General features: G+C 38.2%; 1 protein-coding gene across 1 annotated transcript; it reads left to right on the top strand.

The window, feature by feature from the left end:
- The first annotated feature begins 7,934 nt into the window (after nucleotides 1–7,934).
- Nucleotides 7,935–21,620, top strand: SMCO1 (single-pass membrane protein with coiled-coil domains 1). Its single transcript, XM_020986148.2, has 3 exons — nucleotides 7,935–8,055; nucleotides 15,634–15,783; nucleotides 16,124–21,620. Exons 1-3 carry the CDS (start codon nucleotides 8,000–8,002, stop codon nucleotides 16,515–16,517), a joined length of 600 nt encoding a protein of 199 aa, XP_020841807.1. The 5' UTR covers nucleotides 7,935–7,999; the 3' UTR covers nucleotides 16,518–21,620.
- Nucleotides 21,621–23,958: the final 2,338 nt, after the last annotated feature.

The raw sequence follows: 23,958 nt of genomic DNA, 5'->3' as shown, positions 1-23,958 counted from the left end.
TTTTCTTTTTTCTCAGAAGAGTATGCCTCTGGCCCACATCTTTCTTTTCTCTCTCCACTTGAGGATCCATTTCTTATGTTTCTGTACTCTAATTCTATTTTGGACAACCACCACTACGCCTCTCTTCTCCCCCAAAAGAAAGCAGTTTGCATCCCTAACATCCAGAATGGAATCAGATAACGAAGGGAGTCAGCTACTTTATATATTTGTAGACTGGTGTATTAGGGGAGCTGCAGCCATTCTTTAGTAAGGGTCTTCTCATTTTAAATTAAATACAAACTAATTTTTGTAGTAGCAAGGAAATGGAAACAAAGTAAATGCCCATCAATTGGAGACTGGCTAAATAAATTCAAGGTTTGTAATACATGAATGCAATAAGATATTACTGTGTGAGGCAGTCCAAACGCTTTAACCTAGGATTTTACCTCTCTAAAATCTGGTCCCTACTTATCCAAATAAATTTCCTTCTGTTTCCCTACGTGGGCTCTCAGCTATAGTCAAATGTCAGCTTATTACTCCCTAAATAGATGATGCACAATTTATTCCCTCTGTTTAGAATACTGTCTTCAGCCTCAGAGTCTCTAAGTCCTCTGTCAAGTCCCTATGTGTCCTTGGGCAAGTCATTTCACTTCTTAGAGGAATGTCAAAATGAGGAAGTTAGAAAAGATGGTCTTGATAAGCTTCCTTCCTTTTCTAAATTATGCTTCTTTTTTATTAATTTATTTTGATTTATCAACAGTCACTTCCATAAGCTTTTGAGTTTTAAATTTTTCTCCCCCTCCCTTCCTGTTTCCCTCCCCAAAATGGCTCACAATCTGATATAGACCATATATATACGTTACTATTAAACATATTTTCACATTAGTCATGTTGTAAGGAAGGAACAGAACCAAAAGAACCAATTAGAACCACAAGAAAGAGGAAACCAAACAGAAGAAAAAAAAGCAAATAGTATGCTTCGATCTGCATTCAAACTCCATACTTCTTTCTTTGGAGGCAGATAGCATTTTCCATCTTGAGACTTTTGGAGATGTTTTAGATCTTTGCATTGCTGAGATGGGCCAAGTCTATCAATGTTAGTCATTGCACAATGTGGCTGTTGCTGTGTACAACATTCTCTTGGTTCTGCTCACTTCAGTCAGAATCAGTTCATACAAGTCTTTCCAGGTTTTCTGAAGTCCACTTGCTCATCATTTCTTATAGCAAAATAGTATTCTATTACATTCATATACCACGACTTGTTCAGCCATTCCCCAATTGATGGGCATCCCCTCAATTTCCAATTCTTTGCAACCACAAAAAGGACTGCTATAAATATTTTTATACATGTGGGTCCTTTTCAATTATGCTTCTAAAATCCTACTCTACCTGCAAGGCCTAAATCAAATCACACTTCTTCTGTAAGACATCAGTCACCTCAGCCCCAGGTGAAGGACTCTCCTTTGTACTCCTGTAATACTTACCATACCTTCCACTAACTTACAATGTTACTTTGCCTAAGAGGTTCATGGACCTGTACTTAGTGGCAGGAAAGTAAGTCAGAGGATGCTGCTGAGTGCTTCTTTGAGGCTTATTAAAGTTTAAAAGTAATTTGCATAGAAGTAGCTCTAGCTGCATGGCTAAGGAAGTAAAATGAATTTATGCACCCCAGCCTCAAAATCAAAACAACCTGGTTTACTTCCTGTTGAGAAGGGTGCAAGTAAGGTTAGAAAAAAAAAATTTTTTTCACCTGAGAGAGCTTTTGTGTACTGGCTGGATGACTATAGACCTGAGTAAGAAAAGAGGTAAAACTATATTGATTAGTCCTAATATATGTATGGGGAAATACACAGCCACCAAAGTTGTTTTCTAGTATTGTGGAAGATGTCCTATGTTAAGGTCCAGGCAAAAGAAGGGTTTCCTACTGATGGTGGGGAGCACACCTACTGGAAAATTACAGTGTACTAGTTAATACTGGATTATATCAATGACTCACATTTATGTACTGCATTAAAATTTATAGAGCATTTTCTTGAAACCTCTCACTTGAGAGAATTGTTGGAATTGGGTGTCCCACACTGACTCCATCTTGAGACTCAATTTTGGATCTAGCTCAGTTCCCTTTTTATTCAATTATGGGTTCACTCCAATTTCTGTCTTGTGAGGAAACTTTATTCAATTGTGGGAATTATGAGAAAACTTATTGCATTGTTTGAACCTAGCCTTCTGTGGCTGGGAAGCTGAACCACCTTTATCTGTTTGCTTAGAGACCCTTAACTAAGGACCTAGGTTATGCTGACCAGAAACCCAATCAGATCCAAAGACTGATACAAGTTTTCTCACAGTTTTATATATTTCATGTAACCCACATGTCTTATCTGAAAACTGGCCCCATACTGGTCAATCAGTTACTGTTTCCTTGTTTCTTTGATTGAATGCAGGCATTGGGGGTGGGGGTTGGGGAGTGGGACACCTCTTTTTCTGATTCGGGGAATTACACTTTTTTCTTCTCCCCCTCTCAATGTAGAAAGCCCCTAATTTCTTCTCTAATTAGAAATCAGATGACCTAATCTTGTATCCTGTTTTATATCCTGTTAATATGTCCTGTTATATCCTGTTTTCTTTTAATGCATAAAAATCTGTCTCTCCCTGTATTTAGGGTCCAGTGACAAGCTGAGGAGGCCTAGTCCCGATTTGTTATGCAATTGGCATGCATTGCTCATTAAACTGATATGCTTGGAAGCTCAAACCCTTGTTTCTTCCACTATTTTAAATTACGCCTGTCATATTCACTCAGTCGCTCCACAGGAATCTGATAAGCACTTGAAGATCATCCTCCTTAGCAAAATTCTATTATACAAAAAAGATTAGATTAACAACCCACAGTAGATAATTTTAATTCAATTTTATCCAACAAGCATTTATTAAATGCTTATGTGCCAGGCACTGTGGCCCTACAAAAATGAAGACTAAAACAATCCCTGTCCTAAAAGCCCTTATACTTACTAGAGGAGTACAACATGAAAACAAATAAGAAAATATAAAACAGTTTGGCAGAGGGGTCACTAACAAATGGGGAATTTAGACAAGGGCTCATATGGCTCTTTAACTGAACCTTGAAAAGTATGAGTGATTCCCACTCTTTGCAGGTGACATGATGATATACTTAGAGAATCCTAGAGAATCAAGTAAAAAACTACTTGAAATAATAAACAACTTTAGCAAAGTTGCAGGCTATAAAATAAACCCACATAAATCATCAGCATTTCTATATATTACTAACAAAGCCCAACAGCAAGAGATAGAAAGAGAAATCCCATTTAAACTTACTGTAGACATTATAAAATATTTAGGAGTCTACCTCCCGAAACAAACCCAGGAACTCTATGAACACAATTACAAAACACTTTTCACACAAATAAAATCAGATCTAAATAATTGGAAAAACATCAGTTGCTCATGGGTAGGCCGAGCTAATATAATAAAAATGACAATCCTACCTAAGCTAATTTACTTATTCAGTGCCATACCAATCAAGCTACCAAAAAATTATTTTATAGAGTTAGAAAAAATAATAAGATTCATTTGGAAAAACAAAACGTCCAGAATATCAAAGGAACTAATGAAAAGAAATGCAGGGGAAGGTGGCCTAGCAATTCCAGATCTTAAATTGTATTATAAAGCAGCAATCATCAAAACTGCTTGGTACTGGCTAAGAAATAGGGAGGTGGATCAGTGGAATAGGTTAAATATGCAAGACACAGTAGTCAATGACTATAGTAATCTATTATTTGATAAACCCAAAGACCCCAGCTTCTGGGATAAGAACCCACTCTTTGAAAAAAACTGCTGGGAAAACTGGAAAAGAGTATGGCAGAAACTAGGCATAGACTCAAATCTCATACCATATACCAAAATAAAGTCCAAATGGGTTCATGAGTTAGATATAAAGGCTGATACCATAAGTAAACTGGGAGAACAAGGAATATTTACCTATCAGATCTATGGAGAACAGAAGAATTCATGACCAAACAGGAGATAGAGAACATTATGAAAAGCAAAATGGATCATTTTGATTACATTAAATTGAAAAGTTTTGCACAAACAAAGCCAATGCAACTAAGATTAGAAGGAAGGTAGAAAATTGGGAAAGAATTTTTACAACCAGTCTTTCTGATAAAGGCCTCATTTCTAAAATATATAGAAAATTAAGACAAATTTATAAGAACACAAGCCATTCCCCAATTGATAAATGGTCAAAGGATATGAACAGACAGTTCTCAGATGAAGAAATTAAAGCCATCTATAGTCATATGAAAAAATGCTCTAAATCATTATTGATTAGAGAAATGCAAATCAAAACAACTCTGAGGTACCACATCACACCTATCAGATTGGCCAACATGACAAAACAGGAAAATGATAAATGTTGGAGAGGATGTGGGAAAATTGGAACGCTAATACATTGTTGGTGGAGTTGTGAAATGATCCAACCATTTTGGAGAACAATTTGGAACTATGCCCAAAGGGCTACAAAAATGTGCATACCCTTTGATCCAGCAATAGCACTTCTAGGGCTATATCCCAAAGAGATCAAACAAATGGGAAAAGGACCCACATGTACAAAAATATACATAGCAGCTCTTTTTGTGGTGACAAAGAATTGGAAATTGAGAGGATGCCCATCAATTGGGGAATGGCTGAGCAAGTTGTGGTACATGAATGTAATGGAATACTATTGTGCTATAAGAAATGATGAACAGGCTGACTTCAGAAAAACCTGGAAAGACTTGTATGGTCTGATGCTGAGTGAAATGAGCAGAATCAAGAGGACTTTGTACACAATAGCAGCCACGTTATGCAATGACTAACAATGTTAAACTGAACCTTTCTCAGCATTACATGGATCTAAGACATCTCCAGAGGCCTTGGGATGGAAAAGGCTGTCCACATTCAAAGAAAGAACTATGGAAGTCAAATCGCTCTCACTTATTTTTACCTTCTGTTGAGTTTTGTTTCATCTTTCTGATGGTTTCCCAACTTGGGGAGCTTCTAATCTTTTCTCCTAATAAGAAATAAGATGACCTAATCTTGTATCCTGGTTTATATCTGTTGATTGTTTTAATTTAATGCATAAAAATCTGGATCCCCTTGTATTCAGGTCCAGTAACAAGCTGAGGAAGCTTGGTCTCAATGCTATATGCTAAGCTATGGGGTCTTAGGTGTCTACTCTGTGCCAGGTGTTATGTTAGATGCTGAGGCTACAAAGATGGAAAACAACACATTCCCTGCCCCTCCGGGTGCTAACAGTCTACTATGGGGAATATGACACATACAGAAATAAGTAAATGCAACATACAAATATGATAGGAATGGAAGAGAAATACTAAGTACTATGGGAGCCTCAGAGAAAGCTTCATGGAGAAGTTGGCTCCTGAAGGAAGAGAATAATAAGAGCTGATATATGATTTTCAAAGTATTTTACATACGTTAGTTTTATGTTAAGCATTTCAATGGGTTGGGGTATGGACAGAATGTGTTCTAGCCACGAGGGATGCTCTTCACAAATGATAGAGACAGAGTGGTACAGGATGAGATCAGGGAAAAGGCAAGAGTCTAGTCTGGTTAGAACACAGAGTACAAAAAAAAGGGGGGAAAGTAAGAAAAGAGCTGCAGATGAAGAATGAGCTGCACCCAGAATTGAGGAGGAGGAGGAAATCAGGCTGAATTATATTTGAGAAATTTCTTGATGTTTTCAATGATTCTCAAATGCTTTCTGTGTCAAAAGCCCATTTTTTCCACAATAACAAATAGTCTTTCAATAATATTATGTGGCTGAGAATTAGGGAATGTCACAGTCTTAGAAGAATTAAAATTACAAATAACTCAAAGAATAATGGCAGGACTGAAAGTGTACATAATCAAGTTGCAGCATATTAACAATGACTTGCTACAATTGGTATAAAAGGCATCTAAGGTCAGCATAATAGGAGGTAGCATTTAAATAAAACTTTGAGGGTTGAAAAGCACTTGATATATATTATCTCATTTTGTCCTCACAATAATCCTGGGAGATAGGTACCATTCTAATCCTCATTTCACAGATGAGAAAATTGAGGCTGCTGCTTTTTGTCCTTTGTTCTGGAAGAGGACCATAACATCAGAGAGGTGATGCCATGACATACAAGTGAATTGGACTTAAGTGAGGGAGGGCAGTGCAAAGTCACCAGCCTCACTTTCTCTTCCAGAGCCATCTGGGTCCAGCGGCCTGATATAGATCCAGACATCTAGAGATGGCCCAGGATGCAGTGGGGTACCACAGCCTTTTCAAGCTAAGGTCTTTAACATGTCTCAGTTTGACTGAGGCAATGCCCATTCAATGATTAAGGCTTAATAAAAAATGAGGGATAGAATGGCCTCTTAAAAAAATAGATCTCGGGAATGGAAGACCCTCAGGGTTTCTGGCCAAAACAGAAACAATTGTTATTTATATTCATTCTGAGCCAATCAGGGCCCAAACAGTGACCAAGCAGGACTTGGTCTGGGACCAGAGTGATTTGGGGTTAAGGCTGGTCTTTAAGAGAAAAAAAAACATAAAGAAAAGTTTCAGAGATTAAAATTTATGTTCCCTTTGGGCAGAGCATCGGCAGGTAAGGGTGTGGCACCCTATGTGGAGAGAGAACAAAGAGAAGGAAGAGAGAGAAGAAACAGAAGAGAGAAAGAGAGAGAGAAGAGAAAGGAAGGAAGGAAGAAGGAAGGAAGGAAGGAAGGAAGGAAGGAAGGAAGGAAGGAAGGAAGGAAGGAAGGAAGGAAGAAAGAAAGAAAGAAAGAAAGAAAGAAAGAAAGAAAGAAAGAAAGAAAGAAAGAAAGAAAGAAAGAAAGAAAGAAAGAAAGAAAGAAAGAAAGAAAGAAAGAAAGAAAGAAAGAGGAAGAAAGAAAGAAAGTTGTGTTGCCCAACTGGAAGTTCTCTACTCACAGAGATTGCTGTTTGTCCAAATGAGAAAACTAAGGCAGAAGGCTGTTAAGTGACTTGCCTTGGGCCACAGAGCTATTATATGACTTTAAGTAGGCCTAGAGTCAAAAGATCTAAATTAAAATCCTGCCCTGGATGCTTACTAGCTGTGTCAGTCTGGGCAAGTCACTTAACCTCTCTGTGCCTCAGTTTCTACATTTGTAAAATGGGGATAATGTTACTTCCTGTCTCACAGTATCATTGTAAGGATCAAATGAGTCAAAGTGCTTTGCAAACCTTAAAATGTTATATAAATGCTAGTGATCATGATAATGATGATAACAACTAGGAAAAAACGGGCCAGTAATATAACAAGCATGAAATAACAAATGGCCTAAAAGAGCGGAAAAAAAAGTCTTGGAAGTAGTACCCAAACTGATGAAATCAAGGATCCATCAAAGTCTCTGTGTATCCTGTGTTTTCAACTATATCGAGAGCCCTGTGAGGATAAGCACTAACTCACCTTTGTCACCTACATGCAGCCCACTGCCCAGCCACAACAGGCACAAATAAATCTTTATTGATGATTTGATGAGAGCCATACCTTTATGCATATTATATACCTTACAAAGGGCCTGGGATTACTCTTAAAAATTAATGCTTTGTAAATATACAGCTCATGAAGGTGTTAGAATTTCAGAGTAATTCATATTTGTCCCAGGTTCTCCTCTCCTTTTAATGTGGTGCACTACATAATTATGTGTGCATATACATATTTGCAGACACATACACTGCCACAACTATACACAACTGTGAATGATATATGAGCGTATTAAAGCTGATTACACTAATCAAGGCAAATATTGTGGTGTGTTCCTAGGCATCTGTGTTTGCGTATGCTGTTCTTTGAAACTATATTTAGGTGTCCTGGCTATTAAAAGCTTTCAGTGCTGAGTGACCTCAGGGTGAATTTATATCTTATATTAATGCTGTTGCTCACTATTCCTGGCGAGGAAGACTGGATTCAAATCTATATTAGTGTCTTAATATCTATCATCTTTTTTTCCCATGAAGATGACCAGTGAGACCACATCCCTGCAACCCCTGAAACAAGCAATGAAAAGGTCACTAAGAACTAGTGGGGTAGGGTTGGGGTGGGTGTGTTGTGGGGAGGAAGAAGCATGGCTCAGCTTTTCTGGGAAGGTAGAGAGTGAAGGTAGAAAGGTACAGTCAGTGAAACTGTGCTGGGAGCTTTGGGTCTGCTAATTAGATTCCTGTTCTTGTTAAGGTGGCATGCAGACTAGAAGGTGTAAATCTTCTAGGGTCATAAGAGAAAAAAAAATCTACTTACGCTATCATCAAAGAGTGTGTGTGTGTGTGTGTGTGTGTGTGTGTGTATTCCAGTTCTTTATGAAGGGCAAGACATAATCATGAATAACTCATTCTGTGCTGCACCTGTTTTCCCCGCCCCTTCTTTTGTTACTCTCTTGTCAAATGTAATGCACACAATTTATTTAACTTAGCATTTCGTATACACATCTTTTTGTATTTCAATTTATTTGTTTTTCTTGATGACTGCCATAATAAAAAAATAAATTAATTCCTAATATCTTAATAATTTTTCCAAGAAGCCATAGTTTAGAGAAGACATCTCTAGCTCCACTGGAAATTCTTTCTATCCTGATTCCCATCCTATTCTCTCCTATTTTCTGAGAAACTCTTCTCAACTCATACTATTGGCTTGACGGGGAGTAGATCCTTATAAGCAGCCATCTAGCAGGGGCTCTCTAGCCTGCCTCAGTGGCTACTGCTAAGCTTTCCAACTTGGCTAAGGTCTACAGAGCTCATCCTAATAGCTACATCTTTAGGTTTTTTAACTTTTTTTTTTATGAGGCAATCGGGGTTAAGTGACTTGCTCAGGGTCACACAGCTAGTAATATCATGTGTATGAGGTTGGATTTGAACTCAGGTCCTCCTGACTCCAAGGCTGAGCTCTATCCACTGCACCACCTAGCTGCCCCCATCTTTGGCTTTTAAAAAAAGTTCTTTTTACTTATTTCATCAAATATATTTCCCAAGTACATGTGAAAATTTTTTTAACAATCTTTTTTTTTAATTCCAAGTTCCAAACTCTCTTTCCCTCTCACCTCATCCCCATCCTGAGAAAGGAAACAATTTGATATCAATTACACAAATGAAGTCATACAAAACATTTCCACGTTGCAAAAGAAAACACGAACAAAATAATAAAAATAAAGAGAGTAAAAAAGTATGCTTCAATCTGCACTCAGAGTTCATGAGTTCTTTCTCTGAAAGTGGATAGTATTTTTCTTTCTCTTTTCTTTTTTTTTTTGGTGAGGCAATGGGGTTAAATGACTTGCCCAGGGTTACACAGCTAGTAAGTGTCAAGTATCTGAGGTCAGATTTGAACTCTGGTCCTCCTGACTCCAGGGCTGGTGCTCTATCCACTGTGCCACCTAGCTGCCCCAATAGTACTTTTCATCATGAGTCCTTTGGAATTGTCTTGGGTCATTGTCTTGATCAAGGTAGATAAATGTTTTTTTTTCACAATTGATTGTCATATAACATTGCTGTTACTGTGTACAATGTTCTCCTGGATCTGCTCACTTCACTTACTGCAACTGCTTTTTTTTTTTTTGGCTTTTTTGTGAGATGATCGGGGTTAAGTGACTTGCCCAGGGTCACACAGCTAGTAAGTGTCAAGTGTCTAAGGCCAGATTTGAAATCAGGTCCTCCTGTCTCTAAGACTGGAGCTCTATCCACTACGCCACCTAGCTGCCCCTTGCAACTGCTTCTTAAGATTTAATGACAGCTGTAACTCTGGTGCAACTAGGTGGTGCAGTGGATGGAGCTCTGGGCGTAGAGTTAGGAAGACTCATCTTCCTGAGTTCAAATCTAGCCTCAGACACTAGCTGTGTGATCTTGGGTAAGTCACTTAACCCTGTTTGCCTCAGTTTCCTCAACTGTAAAACGAGCTGGAGAAGGAAATGGCAAACTACTCTAGTATCTTTGCCAAGAAAACTCCGAATGGGTTTAACGAAGAGTCAGACATGACTGGAAAACAACTGAACAACAAAACTGAAACTCTGGTACAGCTGATCTCTCTGCTGACAAAGAAAGGTTGATGGAACAAAAATCTACATTATTTCACAGATAATAATAAGAACACCAGAGTCTTTAAGGCAGAGACAGTTAGGTAGCACAATGTATAGAATCCTGGATTTGTAATCAGGAAGACTTGAGTTCCAATTCAGTCTCAGACAGTTACTGTGTGACCCTAGGCAAGTCACTTATATACTCTGCCTCAGTTTCCTCCTCTTAAAATGGAGATGATAGCACCTCCCAAGGATGTTGTGAGGACAAAATGAGTTCATGTTTGTAAAGTGCTTTGTAAACCTTAAAGTCCTATACAAATGCTAAGCAGTTTTCCTTTAATTCTAGCAGTTTCTTGTTTGTCCTTAATGTTTTGACTATGGTACTATTAAGGTTTAAATTTATGTCAGGAAAGCGCATGGTGTGTTCAGAAGAGTGCTGTATTTGGAGCCTAAGAATCTGGTCGGAATCTCAGCTCTGCCACATTATCTGGGTGAGCCTGGGAAAGTCGCTTTACTGCCTTAGGCCTCAGTTTTCTCATGTGAAAAGGGAGTGGGCTGGACTATACAAATTCTAAGATACCAACCAGCTCTGGACCCATGACAGCACCCATGTCTTTCATTCATTGATTAATGAGTAGTTGTTGTTTGCGCATCCTGCCAAAGGTAGGAAACAGGTGAGAAGAGGTGAGGATGCAAATATAAATAAGACACGGTCAATAAATACCCTTGACAGACTTAAAATCTACTAGAGGTGACTAGAAATACACATTGATAAATTGAATAAAAATTAGAATTTCACAAGAGTACAGATAAAGAAGGATCACCTCTAGCTGGAAGTATCAGAAAAGATTTTAGAAAGGAAATTATACATTACAGATTTCATTCCATCAAATTTATCGAACGAGTACTGTGTGCGAGACACTGTGATGGGTGCTTAGGGTGATAGAAGGGATTTATGACCTCATTATGGGAATAAGACATAAACTTGTGGGAGGAAAATGACTAATACACAAACTGGCAAAAGAAAAGTACCAATGAGTGATATAGACAATACCTGTTCCAGCAGTTTAGAGGAAAAGAGATCACTTCCAAATGGAGTGTTTGGGGAGGCTCAATAGTGAAAGGAGGATTTGAGTTGGAACTTGACAAATGGATAAGTTTTGTCTAGATTTAGAGGAGGGGAAATGAGCCCAACAGGGAAAGTTTGGCTAAGGGAGTAGCAGGAGCCATGAAGAAATACAAAAACAGCTAGCCAGTGAAGAGGAGAGAAATTCATTTGATTGGAGTCAGTCAGTCAGTCAACAAACATTTATTAAGAACTTCCTATGTTCCAGGAACTGTGCTAAACTCTGAGGATACAAAGACAGGAAAGAAACTATCCCTGCCTCTGAAGTTTAATGGAGCATTGTGTTCATTTGCACAAGGAACTTACAAACCAACTTAGATTTTAGAAAGACATACATGCACAAAAGGTGGAAATTGGGAGCAGGTAACAAAATGATGACAAAGCATGGCATGTGCCTGTATGAATAACATAGGCATGCTTAGCTTAGAATGAATTAAGACAGGCAAAGAAAGCTAAGGACAACAAAAATGGTGGTGGGGTTTTGTTTGCTTGTTTTTTTGTTTGTTTTTTTAAGCAGAATTGGGGAAAAGAAGAAACTCAGTAAAGGGATAGAACCACTGCTTGGGGTGGGAAGGACAGTGAGAATCGACAATAGAGAGAAAGTCTGACTTCAATTCCTAGGAAAATTCAGGGAAAAATCATTAAAGCAAGAGTAGACAAATATTTAGAAAGGGAAGCATTAAATACAAAGTGCCAGTCATGGCTTCATCAGAAACAAATTATATCAGATTAATATAATTTTTTTTTGGACACTGTATTCTGCCCTTGTGAGACCTCACCTGGAGTCTTGTCTTCAATTCTGGGCATCACAGCATTACTAAATTAGTAGATGAGGGAAATGCTATAAATATGTTATACTTAAATCTTAGCAAAGCTTTCCATAAAGTATCTCATGCTATTCTGGTACAAAAGTTGGCAAAAAATGGATTAGATGAGAATACAATGAGATGAATTCAGAACTGGTTAGATGACCAGACTTAAAAGAGTAGTTACTAATGGTTCAATGTCAATGTGATAAGAGGTCTAGGGAGTTACCCAGGGAGCTGCTCTTTAAATCACAGCTGGCATGCTTATCAAATTGGCAGATGACACAAAGCTGGGAGGGCTAACTGATAGACTGGATGACAGGATCCAAAAGGATAATTCTGATGATCTTCTAGACCACTGAGCAGAATTTAGTAAGAGGAAATTCAGTAACGATAAATGTAAAGTCTTGCATTTGGGTACAAAAAAATCAACTCCATAAATGTGACAGGGGAAATATGGCTGGATAACAGTTGTTCTTAAAAGAATTTGGAGATTTTGGTGAACTGCAAGCTCAGTGAGTCAGCTGTGTGATACAGCAGCTAACATAATGTTGGTCTGCATTGGGAGGGGCAAAGCTTCCAGTGATAGGGAGGGGATAATCCCCCCTTGTCAGACTTTGCAGTCTTATGTTCAGTTCTGGGCACCACAAATTAAGAACAACCTCAATACACTGAAGAACATACAAAGGAAGGCAACCAGCGTAGTAAAGAATCTTGAATTCATGACATGAAAATCAGCTGAAAAGACTGGGCATGTTTAACTAGGAGAGAAAAAAAAATACTCAGGGGAGACATCTTAGCTGTCTTCAGGTAGTTGAAAGTCTGTCTTGTGACAAAGCAATTGGTCTTGTTCTGTGGTGGCCCCAAAATGGCCCCAAAATTTAGGCTAGATATAAGAATATCCTTCCTAATAATTAGAACTATCCAAAAGTGGAATGGCTTGTGATGAAAGGTAGTGGATCTCTCTTCCTTTGAAGTCATTAAGCAGAGGATGGACAACCACTGAAGGTGTGTAATATTAGGAATCCCTTTTGTATAAATTGCCTCTGTGGTTCCTTCTAACTCTCAAATCCTTTGATTCTGAATCACATGAGCTCAAGAAGTTGCAACTCTGGGAAATTTTGAAGTGATCATCATAGAGGAGGTATTTGATGCTACGGAAATGGACACAATTTCAGAGAAAGAAGTAGTATAAAGAAAGAAATAGAAAGGACTGGACACTAACTTAGGAGAACATGCACATTTAGAAGGAAGGAAGAGGACTCAGTAAATGAGAGAGAGATGAGGGAGACAAAAAGATAAGACAGCCAGGAGAGCATAATATCATGGAAGCTAATAGGAAAGAGACTTTCAATAGTGACTTTTAAAAATACAGATTATTAAAGATAGCGCAATAATTGGTAAAGATAAGAAAAGAAGTAGAATTCTTATTGGACAGAGAAATTTGGCATTAAAAGGAATTAGAGAAAATAGGGGTATAAATAGATGAACCATCAGCATTAAGTGAAGGTTTTTTCAAGATAGGGAAGACCTATTTGTATTTGAAGATTTCTGGGTAAGTTATTCTTGGTTGTAAGTCTTTATTTTTTGCCTTTTGAAATTCTGTATTCCAAGCTCTCTTTTATTTTAAAGATGTAGCTAGCAGGTCTTCTGTGACCCTGTCTGTGGGCCCTTGGTATTGAACTCTTTCATTCTGACTACTTGAATATTTTTTTCTTTGACCTGGAAGCTCTGAATTTGGGCTGCGACATTCCTTGACATTTTCATTTTGAGGTTTCTTTCAGGAGATGCCCAGTGGCTTCTGTCTATTTTCACTTTACCCTCTGGTTTTAATAAGTCGGCATTTTAATTCCTGATTTAAAAAAAAATTTACTATCTGTGCTTTTCATAGTCACGGCATTCAGGGAATCTGATGATTTTTAAATTATCTTTCCTTGACTTATTCTCCAGGTCATTTGTTTTTGATAGGAGGTACCTGACATTTTCTTCTATTTTTTCAGGCTTTCAGTTTTGTTGTAATATTTATGGAGCATTGATCTCTATTTCATCCAAATGAATTTTCAAGGAATCTGTTTACTTGAGTAAAGTTTTGCACCTTAATAAACTAATTTGTTTATTCTCCTTCCAATTCTTTCCTATAGAACTCTCATTTCATTTACATGATTATTTTTAAACTCTTACTTCATTTTTTTCAAGGAATTCTAATAGAACCCGTGACAAATCTGTGATTTTCTTTGAAGCTTTGCTTATCAATGACATGGAATTATTGTCTTCTGGATTTGTGTCTTGGGCACAACTGGTTTCTGCTTAAAATATAATCATCATCATTGTTTTCTTCTCTTTACTTGCTTTCCAGCTTTATTCCCTGAATTGTGTGAAAGCATATTTAATTCCAAACTCTATTTTAACATGTTATAAACTTTTCCTGATTTAAGATTCCAATAATTATTATTTCAAATTATCTTAGGAGAGATGTCTGAGTATGGGAGAACTTTGCCAGGTTGGGCACATCTCTCTCTAAGCTAGAAATGCTCAGATTGAGAATTAAAAAAAAATTGTGTCTGGCAGACTTGTGCCTAAAATGCATATTATTAACACTTTTTTCTTTGACAATTGGGACTGTTTGTCAGAGCCAGGCTCTGTGCATTCCTGGGAGGAATAATGGGCTCCTAAGCTGGCTAGAGTCTGGGTAATGGGCACCATATTCTTTAAAGACCTCAGGAGCAGCTCTGGCCAGGATGCTATGCCAAGGTGGTCTTTGCAGTACAGTGTGTGCCAAGACGGTTTGATCCAAGACATACCCAATAACAGGCCAAGCCTGCAAGGTCCTGGGCCTTAGTTTGGGATCAGAGTGACACAGCTTGTCCTTGGCTAGACCCTTATCTGGACTGTTGTCTCTTTGCCCTTGTACAAAGCTGCAGGCTCTCCTATTTTGTCCCTAGTTTCCAAGTTGGTGTTCCTGTGAGCTAAACTCTTATGCCAGGCTTCTTCTGGCTAGGCCCTTTCCCCATTGTCAAAAAGCTTTTGACTATCTCCTTGTGTAGACATGGACTGGCAAAAATGTACTTATTGTAGTTTCAATTCGGATTTCATGATCATTAGTCTGGTCTGGTCTGGTTCTTTTTTCATTCTTGCTGGAATATTGTGAGAGAGCTGGGTTGTTCTGCTTCTGCTTATTCCACTACCCCGAAGAGCTGTTTTTGAAGATTTCTAATAATTGCTGATGAAATTTAAAATAAGTCATTGTTGAAGCAATTAAGTTCTATTTCAATGTAGGAGTGCAAGCAACTTTGCCCACTGATCTAAAGTAAAGCTTAATTTTTTTTTCTTTCCTTCTTTCCTTTCTTTCTTTTTACTGGGTTTCCCTACCTAGCCCAGGCTGGAAGTTCATGACTGACCCCAGTACTGATTGTCACAGGGCCTTTATTTGACCTGCTCCATTTCTTACTAGGGCTGGTTTCTTCCTCCTTAAGGAGGCAACTTGGACTACTTCCCCCATTCCTTACTATATTTATGTCTAACCAGGTAGGCATAACCTACTGCAGCTAGGAATTTAGGAGCTCAAGAGATCACCCAGCTTCAGCCTCCCTGGTAGTTGGGAAGATAGGTGTGCACTACCACACTTGACAAAAACTTGCTTTTTTCATTTTTTAGGGTAGAGAAAAAACTTCAGACTTTGGAAACACAGTTTGAAGAATTGGACTCTGCCATGGAAAATCTGACTCAAAAGTTTGAATTTCACAGAAAGACTCTGGAAAGCCAGGCAGTCCAAGATGAGATGTGGACAGCAGTTCTGGAGATCAAGTAAGATCAAGCAAAAGAGGAAAAAAGCATATCTTTGTGGCTTAGGAGGTGGATTTTAAAAAAAATTTTAACGGTCATTAATTCTGAATTTCCCAATGCTTTTGCAATGATGGAACATGAAAGAATCATATTTTCCTAGATGCAATGAGGGCTAAGTAACAATTCATTACAATATAGGTGATTCTTAAGTACGTTTTCCAGAAAAAAACAAACAAAACAAAACATGTGATTAACTTGTCAGGTTTGTCATTTTAAATTGACCTATCTTAATGGAAATTAATCTCACATATTTACAGAAAATAGTGCTCTTTCTCAAAGACTTTTTCCAACTTTTTTACAGGTTCACTTCTTTGGAGTTAAATATATTCTACAGCTACATCATTGAAACACTTCATTACCTACACTCTCAGGTACTGGAGAAACTTCCAGACCTGGAAAGAAGGCTTCCCACTTTAGCAACTGTTCTTAAGCGAAAAAACAATAACAAACGTATTAGAGTTGTATGGGACACAGTTTTAGAGGCATTAGGACTTCAGGAAGAAGATGTCAAAGCCTTCTGTACTTTCTTTATTGCACATAGCAGCAAAGCAGAATACTATTCAGCTAATCTGAGGCAGATGTACATCCATGATGCCACCCCCATGATAACCAATATTGTGAAGAACCAGATTTTGCAGAATAGTTTGCTGCATGCAGTTCAGATAATAGAGAATAAGAAAACTGCTAAAGCATAAAAAAGAACAAAAAGAAATCTCGAAAATGGTGGCATTCCCCATCTAAAACTAATTCATGTTTGTGATGAAAAGTTGTAATTATTTATGTTCATATGTGCAATTCCCTAAATCTCTGGATTTGTTTGCATTGCAAAAGGGGCTCTTCATTCAGTCATCATTTAGTATTTATTGAGTGTCTACAATATCAATAGCATCATGCTAGGTGCTATGGGAAATACAAAGAAGTATACAGAACACATAGTCTTTGCCTTCAAAGCTTATAGTATAGTTAAGGATACAGATATGAATACATAAAGAATTAAATAATCAAGTAACTGTTGGCTCTTGAAATCTATATTTCAGTTAAATCCTGTTTCTATCACCTTTTGTAGAGAGTTAGAGTCACAGGATAACATAGAAATGAAGACTTCCAAAAATGCTTCCATGAATTTTTTTGGGGGGGCAATTGGGGTTAAGTGATTTGCCCAGGGTCACACAGCTAGTAAGTGTTATGTGTCTGAGGCCGGATTTGAACTTAGGACCTCCTGACTTCAGGGCTGGTGCTCTATCCACTGTACTACCCAGCTGCCCCTTCCATGAAATTTTACTATCCCATGTGACTTAGTTTAGTCTACAGGTCATCTCTTATGCCCTAGTTCCCTGTGATGAACACAAACACCATGCCATCCAGCCCCTCTGGCCCCCTTCCAAATATCCTTGCTCACATACCCTTCATTTACTACAGTGCCCACTTTTTTTCATAGTCCCCACCTCCTTCCATTCCAACTTTCCTTTATTACCCAGTAACTATAATTCTTTATCATCTTTTTCTCCTTTCTTTCGCTTATTCCACCCTAGTCCCCAAATAGCCAGTTATCAGTCTTTAGAATATTGATACTATTACCAAGCCAGGGCTGGAGAGAGAATAAGAGAATAGCCCTCCCAGTGTCCAATAAACTACCAAGTACATTATCAGACTCTGTATCCTTAGACTTCAGCTATTTCTTGTCCAGTCCTACCTTGCTCTCCAATTTAACCCTATGACCATAATAACATAACAACAAAAAGATGTCATAGGTAGCAAATACATGTGGTTAAATGCCAAAATGACATAGCACAGGGCTAGAGGAATTTGAGGGAGGAAAGAGAAATAGATCAACATGAGCTAAAGTAGTCAGGGAAGATTTCAACAGAAAAGCCTTGAAGGATGGGGTAGGATCTGGATTAGTAGGGGAAGGGGAAAGATTTTTCTGGAGGACAGAAACAGCTAAAAGATAAAAATACACATTGCGTGTTCAAGTACAGAGTACAGAGCAGTCTGAGAATATCAAAGAAAAGGTAGATTAAATGGAAGGTGCTGAATGTCAGGCAAAGGAGTTAGGACCATCTTCCATAGGTAATAGAACTCCCTGAAAGTTTTTAAATATAGGTGGTTAGTATGCTCATGCCTAAATTGAAAGACAGAATAAGAGAATTTTCCACAGAAATACAGTGATTGTCTTTTCTAAATCTTTGTCTAGTCTTTATAATATCATGGAAATATATTGAGCCCTTTCCCCTTCACTGTTTCAAAAATATTAAGAAATAATATTTCAGTCTTAAATCCTTTTGGAGTCACTGAAATGAAATAAGTCTTGCTTGTACTTGATCAAAGAGAAACTAATGGATTACTATGAAACCCTTAACTTCTATTTTACTAAAGACATAATAGTGTCTTGTAATAGAAGACAATCAAGTTCAAGTACTAATCTGTCTGAAACCAAAGAAATGTTTCAGCTTGTATATGGTGACCAAACTAAGTGTGAAAACACCTTTGTTCGAGAGTCAGAGTCAAGATGGTAGAGTTAGAGGAAGCACTTTTGACTAGCTCACCCAGTACACCTCATCTATAACAACCTAAAAACATGCTAGACTGAATTCTGATCAGAAAAGTCAAGAAAAAGTAGCAATGAGTCACTTTTCCAGCCCAGGTCAGCTCAGGGAGACAAGCAGAGAGGTCTCACAACCCAGCTTGGGATAGGGGCTGGCCAGGAGCGTATGCTGCAGCAAGGAGCATTTCACTATTCAGAGATGGAAAGAAGGCACCAGGACAGGAAGCACTAGGATAGAAAAAGATGCCAGGAAATCGCTGAATTAGTGCTAGGTGCAGGAGTAAGGGTCATCTGGCAGCTCTGTTGACCATTACTCAGTTCCAGGTCACAGATCCAGAGCAGAGAAGAGTGATTGTGAACTAGTCAAGCACAGGGCATAGAGGAGTACTAAGCACAGAACAAGTTCAGAAAGAACAAATCACTGAGACAATAATTACGTAAAAGGTAATGACAGCAATGAGACAAAGTACCAAAATATGTGCGATGCAGTCAAAGTAGCATTTAATGGAAAATATATATCTCTAAGCATTTACATCAATTAAAAAAGGACACATCAATGAGCTGGGTGTGCAACTTAAAAAGCTAGAAAGCCAACAAACTAAAAAACCCAATTAAACACCAGAATAGACATCTTGGATAGATTAACAAAGAGGGAAGTCAAAACAAAACAAAACAACCATTGAACTAATAAATAAAACTAGAAGCTGGCTTTCTGGAAAAGTAAAATAAAATAGAAAAATTATTTTCTAATTTGATTTTTAACAAACAAAATTATCATTATCAAAAATGTAAAAGAATTCATAGCCAATGAAGAAGAAATAAAAACAATTATCAGGAGCTATTTTGCCCAGCTATATGATAATCTAAATGAAATGCATGAATTTTTACCAAGAAATATAAATTGCCCAGATTAACAGAATAGAAAATACTTAAATAACCCAATCTTAGAGAAAGAAATTGAACCATGAGTAGATTCCTAAAGGGAAAAAAAATAAGAGGACAAGATGAAATTAAAAAATAATTCTATCAAACATTTAAAGAAAAATTAATTCCAATACTACATAAACTACTTAAAAAAATAGACAAAGGACGCCTAACAAATTCTTTCTATGACAAAATATGGTCTTGATATCAAACCCTGAGACAGCAGAAATAAAAAAAATTATACATGAATTTCCCTAATGAATATTGATGCAAAAATTTTAAATAAAATATTAGTAAGGAGATTACAACAATATATCACATAGGTTATATACTTTTGTTGTTTTTCTTTTGTTCTCAAAGAGAGCCAGGACATCAGGGAAGTAATGCCATGACATGCAAGTGAATTGGATTTAAGTGAGGAAGAGCTGTGCAAGGTCACCAGCCTCACTTTCTCCCCTGGAGTCATCTGGGACTAGTGGCAAGATACAGATCAAGACAACTGGAAATGGCCCAGGATGCAGTGGGAGACACTGGCCTTTTAAAGCTAGATTCTTAACAGGTCTCAGTTTGACTGAGGCAACACCCAATCAGTAATTAAGACTAGGTAAGAAATGAGGCAGAGAATGGACTCTTTTACCTAGTCAAAAAAAAAAAAACAATCTGGAAGGGGAAGACCCTCAGGGTTTCAGGCCAAAACAGAATCAAGTGATATTTAAATTTACTCTGAGCCCAAACCATGACCAAGTGGGGCTTAGCCTAGCACCTATTGTTGGCCAATCAATGAAAACCTGAGTGATTTGGATTTAAGGTTTGGTCCTTAAGAAAGAAATATATCCTGTAAACTCCAAGATAACTTTCGAGGTTTCAGTGATCAAAATTTGCATTCCTTTGGGTAGAGCAACAGCAGGTTGCCCATCAAAGTCCAGTAGCAAGACAAAAGTCAAGATGACCAGCCCATTTGGTAGTTCACCTGCCTCTTAACCCATTCATTCGCCAAATTGTACCTTGTTAACCAAGCATTACAAATGAACATTTCAGAACAATCTGCATATTTATAATACTCTACTTGTATTAAGCAAGCCACAGGAGTCAGTGCACATATTGCTAACAGAATTAGCAGAATTAGTTTGGGTTTTTTTTGGGGGGGGCATAGCATTTTAAACGTACAAATCAAAATTGGGCACCTGAGCATGTTAATTGTTTTCCTGTAACTTGTGAAGTTTTCACTCTTAAATTCTAAGCCAGTGTCTATTTTTAGACCTGGTTTGTATACATATAGTTGTGTGGGACAGAGACTTAGATACCTTGAAAGCAGAAAGGAGTTCCTTGCTTTCTCATGAGAAAGAGTACCACCCCTCAAGTTGCCTAGTGCCACGGCCAGGAGAGTATGAACTGGTTACAGAAAGGAAGCCTTATTTATACCCTGACTCGAGCTCCTCCTCCCTAACCTCCTTCCCCTTATCCCATTGGAACAAAGGCAGTCACACAAGTTTACCCGGAGACAAGAAAAGTGGGAAGTTTTGCAAGGGCAAGCAGTTCAGGTTGCAGGTAGGGCTGTTCTTTCTGCTATGTGCTTAAAAACTGGGTCTGAGGTGGGGAGGGTTTTGAAAGCAACAGTCAAGAACTATTAACAAGAACTATTGACCTTTTGAGGAGGCTTCACTTCTGAGATCATCTCTCACAATTCCCCCTCTCATTTCTTACAATTTGAAGCCCCCTCACACCCACTAAATCTCAATAACCAAATATATCTCATTAGGTATTTAACAATTTCCCTCAAATTTTACAATCTAAGAGTTTTAGAAATACAATACAATTTAGAAGCAGTAATAACTTTTGTAACACAAGCAATGAACTTCAGATAACATCAGTTGCATTTCCACATTATCACATATAGAAATTAGCACTCTTATTACTTTTGGTACAGAAGGGCAACAATACAATAACTATTTAACAAGAACTATTGACCCTTTGGGGAGGCTTCACTTCTGAGACAACATCTCTCACATAGTGATTATGGATGCTAATTCATTGTAATTTATAATATTTATGTCAGCATAAAAATCCACCTGCCTTCTCCAACAGCAGAAGCAATGGACTACGTGTCGTCGAGTTGTCTCTCTGGTGAAGGAGTCACTTCTACATTAACTCTTGAACTTTTAGATGTAAATCAATTTTTCATTTCTGTAATAGAAAGTTCTTCACCTATTTTTACGTCATTTGTTTTTTCCTGACCAGTATTTAAAATCAAAAGCATACTCTGAATGATGGCCAACAGTTCTTTAGAAATAGCCTCCCAAGCAGCATGCCTAAACATTACATTATATACAGAAAAAAAAATCAAATGTTAAAAAAAAAAAGATGACCAGCCCAGGATGCGGTAGATGACCTTTGCATCTTCCATATCTGACCCTGCTCTCAGTGCTCCACTGGGGAAAGTCTTCACACAATCTTTGGCTAGACATCCCCCTAAGTCACCAAAAGGTTTAAGGCCTGTCTAATACTTCCTTAATAAATGCTCCATTGACTTGACTTGCAGGTGTTATAGAAGGAATTTGTGACCCTTTGGAAATTCTCTCAGACCCAAGCCTTTTCTACTTACAATTTAATAACAGTAACTAGCATTTATACAGCGCTTTGAGATCTGCCAAAAGCTTTATTTATGTTATCTCATTTGGTACTCACAACAACCTTCTAAGGTAGGTGCTATTATTACCTCCATTTTACAGATGGGGAAACTGACACCTAAAGAGGTTAAGAGCCCTGCCCAAAGCCACACAGTTAAGTATTTCAGGCAGGATTTGAACTCAGCTCTTCTGGACTCCAAACCCAGGGCAGCCTATTATGCCTAAGTACTATGCTACCTAATTTCCCCAGTACCCACGGCCACTTTTACTGGACACTTAAATGTTATCACCAGTGCTTCTACATATTGTCCTAATCTTTAAATGTTGCCACTGTCAGAGTCTGAATGACCGATGACTTCACTTTTAAAAAAATGGTTAATAGCTGTGTAACACTGGGCAAGTCACTTAACCTCAATTGCCTCCAAAAAAAAAAGTGGTGACTTTAAAAATGGTTAAGCACTCATTAAATGCTAAGATTGGTGAATAGATTGAACAATTTTTTAAAGTCCCTAGTCCCTAAAAGACCTTAACAGCATGTATGCATATAAAGAGGGATGTGTTGATCAATTGAACAAGCTGGCTGTCTCCCAAAATGCAGACATTATATACTTTTCAGTTTAATATGCATTTTTTCCTTTTCTCCATCATTCCTTCGATAAACATTTATTAAGCACTTACTATGTGCTAGGTGTTGAGGCTTAGGGGTGCTGGGACCCCAAAATAGCGACAGGAGGGTCTGCGCCAATGAATTCAACCCAAGCCAAAGACAAAGCTTATTAAAACACCCCTAGAGGGTGGGCATGATTCTAAAAATCTGCCATATTGGCCAGACTCTTAAGGAATCTGAGTACCTTAATGGTGGCCAAGATGCATCTTATATACCGAAAGTCTATGTGAGGGATCTAGGAGTGGCCAAGTAGTCTGAGGTGACTGGGAGAAGTGGACTAGGGAGGATCTTGATGGGAGTGGCCAGTAGTCTGGGGTGACTGGGAGGTAGAATGGGGTCTATCATGGGTGGGAAGTGGCCAGGACATGATAAGATAACGAAAGGTAACTGAATTGGGAGATTGGGCGTAGCCACAATGAAAGGCCAATTGAGAGAATTACTGGGATAATGAGCCTCAGGTGAACACCAGAGACTTGACCTTTGTGGGAAAAGGAGAAAACTCCAGGGAAGTTTGGGAAGGAGGATTTCCAAGGGCCTATACTCCTTCTCTAGGTATAGTGTTAAGTGCAGGCAAAAGACAGTCAATGCCCTCAAGGAGCTTACTATTTAAATGGGGAGACAAAGTTCATTCAATTTAAGAAACTTGAACTAAGCACTTTGTTCCAAGCACCAGTTAAGCACTGGGGATACAAAAAAGAGGGAAAACACAGTCCCACCCTGAAGGAGTTTACAATCTAAAGTGGGGAAACAACAGGCAAAAATAAATCTACCAAGAAAGCTTTAAGTAGGGGTGCGGAACCTTCGGGTCTCAGGCCACAAGTGGCCTTCTAGGTCCTCAAGTGCGGCCCTTTGACTGAGCAGGTTTTTCGCCCTGGGAGACCATCAACAAAACAATAAATAGAGTCATAATGTGCAGCTTTTATCCATTTCCTAAGTGAAAATTTAATATGCTCAGTAAGAACTGGCTCCAGCACACTGTCATAAATAATTAGCAACTTTCTGTTGTTCAGTCATGTCTGACTCTGTAACCTCATTTGGGGTTTTCTTAGCAAAAATACCGGAGTGGTTTGCCATTTCTTTCTCCAGCTCATTTTACGGATGAGGAAACCAAAGCAAACAGGGTTAAGTGACTTGCCCAGGGTCACACAACTGTTAGTGCCTGAGGTAGCTTATGAACTCAGCTCTTCCAGACCCCAGGCATGGTGCTCTATCCACTGCACCACCTAGCTGCCCACTTAGTAACAACATTTAATAAATATTTACTTCGTGAATATTTTAATAAGCAACTTGAGGAATCTCCTCAGGAGATGGCAGGTGGGAGCTGAACTGGAAGGATTCCTTAGTTTCATTTAACATTCACTAAAACTTTCTAA

This window comes from Phascolarctos cinereus, unplaced genomic scaffold, assembly GCF_003287225.1.
Source record: "Phascolarctos cinereus isolate Bilbo 61053 unplaced genomic scaffold, phaCin_HiC Scaffold_726;HRSCAF=1367, whole genome shotgun sequence".
Lineage (NCBI taxonomy): Eukaryota > Metazoa > Chordata > Mammalia > Diprotodontia > Phascolarctidae > Phascolarctos > Phascolarctos cinereus.
The sequence above is the reverse complement of the archived record's forward strand: the minus strand, read 5'-3'. Positions and strand labels throughout refer to the sequence as shown.

Bases quoted from the DNA above. Each gene is read 5' to 3' on its own strand.
- SMCO1 (XM_020986148.2), top strand. From the start codon at position 8,000: ATGAAGATGACCAGTGAGACCACATCCCTGCAACCCCTGAAACAAGCA. The intron at 8,056-15,633 runs GTCACTAAGAAC...TTCATTTTTTAG, and splicing joins CTGAAACAAGCAATGAAAAG to GGTAGAGAAAAAACTTCAGA. The intron at 15,784-16,123 runs GTAAGATCAAGC...ACTTTTTTACAG, and splicing joins ACAGCAGTTCTGGAGATCAA to GTTCACTTCTTTGGAGTTAA.